The sequence below is a fragment of the Diachasma alloeum genome, unplaced genomic scaffold (assembly GCF_001412515.2).
Source record: "Diachasma alloeum isolate Michigan unplaced genomic scaffold, Dall2.0 Dall_scaffold_00179, whole genome shotgun sequence".
Classification (NCBI taxonomy): domain Eukaryota; kingdom Metazoa; phylum Arthropoda; class Insecta; order Hymenoptera; family Braconidae; genus Diachasma; species Diachasma alloeum.
In genome coordinates, this window is record NW_021680345.1 from 5,697,477 (window position 1) to 5,704,559 (window position 7,083).

The 7,083-nt window shown below is 39.9% G+C and overlaps 1 protein-coding gene across 2 annotated transcripts in view; it reads right to left on the minus strand.

Moving 5' to 3' along the window:
* Positions 1–7,083, minus strand: part of LOC107041783 (integrin alpha-PS2) — a 41,849-nt gene that overhangs the window by 28,597 nt on the left and 6,169 nt on the right. For both annotated transcript variants that reach the window (XM_015262533.2, XM_015262523.2), the window contains exon 2: positions 2,442–2,563. In XM_015262533.2, the coding sequence (XP_015118019.1) occupies positions 2,442–2,563 (122 nt within the window). The remainder of the gene's footprint in view (positions 1–2,441; positions 2,564–7,083) is intronic.

Here is a 7,083-nt window from a genome sequence, read left to right on the forward strand (position 1 = left end):
TATATTCATAAATTAAAAAAAAAATGTACAGCTGGGCCACTTTTTTCCAGGTGTATCGCTCATTTTAATTTTAATTTATAGACTTCTGACAAATCTTCTCTCCCACTCTTCTAACCTCTTATTCTTAATTATTTTTCTGCAGAAGGGCATAAAGGCCATGGTTTACAAACGAATGATAAATAAAAATTCCGAACATGCCACTCATAGAATCCCCTTCACGTTTAATTTCACCTCTAATCAATCGATGGTTAGTTGCAGGTGAATTAACGGTACGGCATATAGGATGAAAAATTCGATCGAGTTAACTCCCCATGTCTTCTCCTTACACGAAGAGGTGCCTCTTCACTCCGAGGAGGTAGAGTTGATTCAACGAGCGTTGACTCACGCACCATCTCAAGTGCCTCCAAGTAACCTAATATGTCGTCTGGTCCTGATATATACCCCCTGAGCCCCATGGGCAAGGTGTAAACTTCAAGGTAAATAGAATAAAACGAATAGTTTACCGGTCATGTCTCGGGGTATGTGCACCTGGCCTTTGAGAAGTATTAAATCCCCATGATATACCACTACCTTGTATATGCATTTTACTTTTGTACCACCTCGTTCGTTTTCATCTGAGAAATGTAATTTACTTCACCTGCCAAGTGAGTCTAACGATACAACAGTACTTCACCCACCCACACGAGTATTTTATATTTCTTGCCATTTCTCATCGCAATCTTCAGGCTCATCAAGTCCAGTAGACAATTAATTGGCCTCCGAGGATCATTCGTGTTACCAGGCATTCCCCCGTTGATGATTGATCATCCAGACAATCATTCGAAATTCACTGGGTCTGACAGGATGAATTTCAATTAATCTGTCACTAAACAAACAGGTGTCAACACGACATTTCCACTCATCACAGCAAGAAGTGAAACCGTTATATCTCACAGTGATGCACCATGAAAGGGTAAGTCATGCTCATTCCTCTCTTCGTGGTATTGGACATGGATGGGGAGATAACGCGAATGGGAGTCTGTGAATCTACAATCGCAGCTCTCGAGAGCAACTTCTACGATCCGGTAATAGCCGAACGTTAAGGCATCGTGTCGTCCCTGCATCACGAAAGGACTCTCCTTACGGTTCTCTGTATTAGGCAAGTGCCAGTTTCTTGTTGGTTCAATTCCTCGTATCAACAACTGCAGTGGCCAGGGGGAATGAAAGACCATTGGGTGTGCCAAGCTTGACGTGTGAGTGACCTCTAAGGACGCACTGGTAAAGGACACCGTTTCCCGGTGCGTTGGGTGAATACTAATGCCTTCAAATACCACAGAAATGCCGAATTTGTGGTACTTAAAAAGATGTTAAGGATGATTTAACATATTTTTGAATACATTGAGGTAAATTGTTGTCCCACCAGATCCATCACCTCCGAAAATACAATTTCGTGGTTTTGTTGTATTTTTGAAAAGATCAGAGGATTTATTTTGGTGAAAGCCTCGGTCGCCACTTCTTTTCAAATGCCTTGGAAATATCCAAAGTGTTCTTGGTCTTGTAGAAAAAAATTAAAAATTCATAGTAATTTTTAAAAGAGGAACATTGAACTCGATTTGGGGAAACAGTTCATGAAATTTCAGTGAAATTCTATATTTTTGAGCAGAAGGAAAACGAGAATTTCCCAATTTACTTGAATTTTCAACGCGGAAATTCCGTGAAACTTCCTCGGAGCCATAACACGATAAAAAATTTCAACAATGTGTTCACAATCTGTGAGATGAGAATGCAATTGAGTTGAATCAATTGATTGTATGGTATTTCCCCAGATACACATGCATCTGTTACCCCTCGGTCGACGACTCGTTATACCGCTGTTCAATTCTAATTGGACAACGTACTGAAGCTCCATGTTAAGATCGTGCATACCACTGGCTAATTACGGGGATGGTAACAATATGTTCAAACGAGGCGAACAAGAGGCAAATGGGTAGAGACTAATTGACCATAATGGAGATCTTCGTGGCGATATGTATGTCAATTCTGATGTTTGGTCAATATCGTTAGATATTCTCAAACGTTTTTGGACGGAGTAACGAGATTTCCCATGGGAGGGGAAATGGGATGTGAATGTGGTTCAAATGTGCGTTTCTTTCGTGTTATTACAGTGGCCAGAGAGATTTAGGTATGTGTGGTAGCTCCTTAGGTTCAACGGCAGGGTGTAAACCACGTAAAAATAGATTGCTCCACATTCACACCGAGCAGCGAGTTTTAGCGACGCGTAAGATCATGGTCTGGCTGCTTGAGTAGTGGAGAAAATCATGGAGAATGATGTGGGTCGGAAATTAAAATGCGAGGAAGAACGCACCAAAGGGTTAAGTAATACGCGGAGATTCCCGAATTTTAAAAATCATTTCTAATCATCCGAAAAACAAAAAAAATGGTATGAATTAATTTTACTTTACCTTGTGCATCGAACTCAATGGGCACGCAATTGTCATCGAGAGCTACATCGCATCGATAGACTGATCCACCTCGGTAGACCTTCGGCTGCGAGGTCTGAGCTTCTGGGGCACCTACGATCACCCTGAAATGCAGTAAAATGCGAAATATTAACATGAGACATCAGAAATCTCTAGGTTCAAGTGACATTCATCCCTACAATTGAAAGATAAAGAATGGGTCAAAGCCTCGCTAAATTTATTTACTGGATTTTCGAGGGTTTGAGGGTCAAACAATTACATGACCAAACTTTTTTCAAGTACGAACGAATTTGCGCACGACTTGGAAATATTTGCACACCCCTAGATTCGCCTAAATTGAATGAAGCTGAAAATAGCGAGAGTTTTGACGGCAGAAGATTTGTCTCAGGCGAATCTAGGGGTGTACAAAAACTCTTTCGCAGTTAAAAAAAATTTGTGCATGTGATTATTTGAGTCTCCCACACTTGAATATCCTCTGAATTGAATTTTCCGCTGACAACTATTCTACTAGTTTCACACGGAGAGAAATTTTTGATAAAAATTATCCTACCGTTCTATACAAGTGTATCATGAGTCATCGTTTCCTCATTTCTATCCCGAAATTTAGTAAAAATTAATATATGATGATCAAATTTTATTCTACGTTAGAGAAATTTTATCCTGACGCATAATAAATTTTACCCTTCCAGTCCAATCATTTTTATGAAGATAACGAAAATTCTAGAACGGTTAGTAAATTTTACCCTATCGGTACAGTAATTTTTATTTTTATCAGGATAAAATTTCTGTAAAGTAGAATAAAATTGGATCATCATATATTAATTTTTACTAAATTTTGGGATAGAAATGAGGAAACGATGACTCATAATACACTCTTATAGAACGGTAGGATAATTTTTATCAAAAATTTCTCTCCGTGCAGCTTCATCGAAATTGAATTTTCCATCAGTTTCAACTTTTCATAATCCTCTATACCAAACTGCCCTATTCATTTAAGGATGTTCGACACCCTTTTAGCCAAAATTGACGTTGTTTTCATTTTTCTGGCAAATTATCGATGGAAGTGACGTGAAAAAATATAACGATTTTGTGGTTTGTCATTCTTTAATGGCTCACGAAGTTGCGTAGTGGTGCGATAATTTTCATGCGTTTTTTCTACAGTTTTGTGATTCTTTTTAAAAGTTTAGAGAAAACGCAGGAAAATGTTCGCACCACCTTAAAATTTCGTCAGTCATTAAATAATGACAAAACGCAAGAACGTTATATTTTTTCACATCAATTCCATCATAAGTTTGCCAGAAAAATTAAAAAAACGTGAATTTTGGCAGAAAGCGTGTAGAACATCCTTAAACCATTCCTTTCCCCCAATGCGATTCATAGCTACTGCATTAAATCCATCTATTCCGTCGAATCAAAAAATAATTCCCGAGATGAGGCATGTACAACAGTCACGCACAATTCAAAATGGCATATCTCCAAGGTGTCTAGTAACGGTGCAAACTACCTTCAATTAACTTAACAACCCCGGAGGCCCTAAAATTGCCCATTATCATTATTGACTCAGGGCTCGTGCATTTGCCCCTCTAATGACCACCTTCCTTATCCCGCCGATCCCCCCTCCACCCCCGTTCAAACATTCAGCGGGGTCATGCTATTAACATGATTGGATTCCGAGTGCAATTTATCATGAAGACACTCTAAATGTGACTGCACTTCACGTAAAAAAGGGTTTCTCATTCACTAGAAAAAACGTGAAAGCATTGTAGTGCGTCCATTAGGAGCGGAACACCCTTCTTTACTCGACCTCATTGATAATGCAAACTCGGGAATGAAAAAGGCAGAAGTGGATCACACGAGTTTTTTACATTTCTCGCCTTCAAAAGGAGCTACAATCAGCGAAAAAGGCTGAACGCGCCTGCAGTACAAGTGCACTGATAGACTGATTCATTTATTCCAAACAAGATTCGTTAAGTATTAACGAATGGTAAAGTTGAATATCAGTAGCGAAGTGGTAAAACGGTACAAGTCAATTTTAACTATTGACCGGTTTTCAATGAATATCTCGGAATCCAAGGGAGATATTAACATTTTTATTATAACCTTTTTTGTAGCGCGGATTGAGAGCTACAACAAATGTCATCACCAAAATTTCGCTATCTCCTTCAGATCCCGAAATATTTCTCAAAAACTCAACTGGGAGATGAGTCGACTTGAACGTTTTACCACTTCGCTACTGACCAAATGAATATTCGGTGATAGTTAACGAATGGTTCACTTGAAAAATGAAAAACGAGCCAAACAAGGCTTTAAATGTGCATTTGTTAACTATTAACGAATGAACATTTGGTGAGACCAAATAGACCCTCATCTCCAACCAAATCCATTCGTTAACAATAACTAATCCTTTCTATTAATCTAGATATTGTTCGTAATGCTTTAGAATTATGAGTCCCGTGTGAAGAAAAAATGTGCATTCTCGCGCAAACTTCTTCCAATGAAATGAGATTAGAACAATGCGCCTCATTCACAATCAAAATAAAAATGCTACTTGTGTGAAAACAATTTCAACCTTGGCCCACTGATCCTCATGGTAAATAGCAAGGAAGATGAATTCATAAATGCACGAACCGACCGTCACTTATGCATATGCAGATTGCATAAGTCTCTTCATGTAGGAAGGACATAACTTTTACGCAACGTTTGAAAAGTCGTACACTTCACCTTGGTAATCGGTAGATCCAAAGACGGTAATCACTAGAGTCGATCGATCCCATACCCCCATTATCATTCAGCGAGGTACACAGTATTTAGCGATGCTGATGAATTTTTTTCGCTTCCCTCTTCTTCACATGATCTGTGAATGAAACCGGTCGATCAGGGGGAGGGGGACACTGTGATAAAATGTCGGCTATCTGAATCAAATTATCTTTCCCACGCTGAAATGATGAAAATTCCGTAGATCTCTTTGACTTTAATGTTTATCTCGAGTTGTATTTATACCGTTACAATTCGCAGGCCGGTTTTAGATGAGAAGCGAGTCTCTTTGGATGCGAGTGCCACCACGAAAGTGATTGCATGAAGTTCCTTAAATGGTGACAAGCGTCATTCGTGGATTACTCATGGGACTGCGAGAAATAATAATCAATTCGCGGATCTTTTCACCTCGACTCGAAATTCCCAACGAAAATCATTCTCATTTTGTCAAGCGTTTGATCAGAGAATAAATCCTGGCTAAACTTGAATTTATCTTTTCGACGGATGGAAATGAGGGAAAATAAAATGGCGACAAGTAGATTGAAAGAACGGGTACAACGGGGACATTAATTCCCGTCCTAGAAGCGGCATATTGACTTATTACATGGGCGATAGTGGGAACATTGGTGTGCATTTATAATGCCATATTTGGCCAAATCGGACGGCTCCATCGTCTCACCGACACCGTACTTGGCGAATTGCTCAATGCCCCTCTCAACACAACACACTGGCCAATGTCATGCTGTCGTATTCCGTCATTCGTTTGACTGTACACGTAATCTTGGGATCCGATCAAGCAACGGTGTGGAACACACGGTTTCGGATCCACCGAATGTCCAATTCGCGTTAGTCACGAGGGGATTGTATCCGTAGGTGACAGTCGAAGGGGAAAAAAATGAATTTTGTTGTCTTTTTATGCCTAGGAAATAAAATAAATGATTTTTTTTCAAGTTTGCAGAAAAATTTTAGAGGGGAAAAGAGAGACGTGGCAGAGGGCCCAGGGGGTGGAACCCCCATGGGGGCCTTGGTTCTTGCATCCACAGAAAAAATAAATAGCAGAAGAAAGATCCCGAGTCGAGGATTTGGTTCTGATTGGACGTACACAGGTCTTTCAAGATCTCTCCAGACCTAGATGGACCTGGTAAGTCCTAATCAGTTCTGCAACGTACTTTTACGGAGACCTTTCGAATCATCAGTTCTTTTCGGTCCTGAGAAGTCCTCCTCTATGCTACCGAGACCGCGGGATTTTACGAGGGGGGGGAGGGGAAGGCATGTATGCGGGGGGTTGAAATTTGTAGCCACCCTCATCTCCCCGTTTGCAGGCGGTGTTGAAATAAAAAATAGTGAACGTTGATTCTGCATTTATTGACCCCCTGATGCCAATAAAACCCTCGGAGGTGACAGAAAAGACGAAAAAAAAATTTTCATTTTTACGTGGGTCAAGGGTCAGGATGAAAGTCGATTTTCGCCAAAATCGAATTTTTTAGCCGGTTGAACGTTGATTCCAACTATTTAAGCGACGGGCTATTCAGAACTCCCAAAAGTATGGGGAAAAAGTAAAAACTGAAAAAGTTGTTTTTTTAGATTTTCAAAGGGTCAGATTTTCGGTTTTCCAGGGGGAAAGTCGACTTTCGCCAAAATTGAATTTTTTAGCCGAGTGAACGTTGATTTCAACTATTTTAGCGACGGGTTATTCAAAACTCTCAAAAGTATGGAGAAAAAGTGAAAACTGAAAAAGTTTTTTTTTTCAGATTTTCAAAGGGTCAGATCTTGGATTTTTCCAGGGGGAAAGGCGACTTTCGCCAGAATCGAATTTTTTAGCCGGGTGAACGTTGATTCCAACTATTTAAGCGCCGGGCTAGTCAGAACT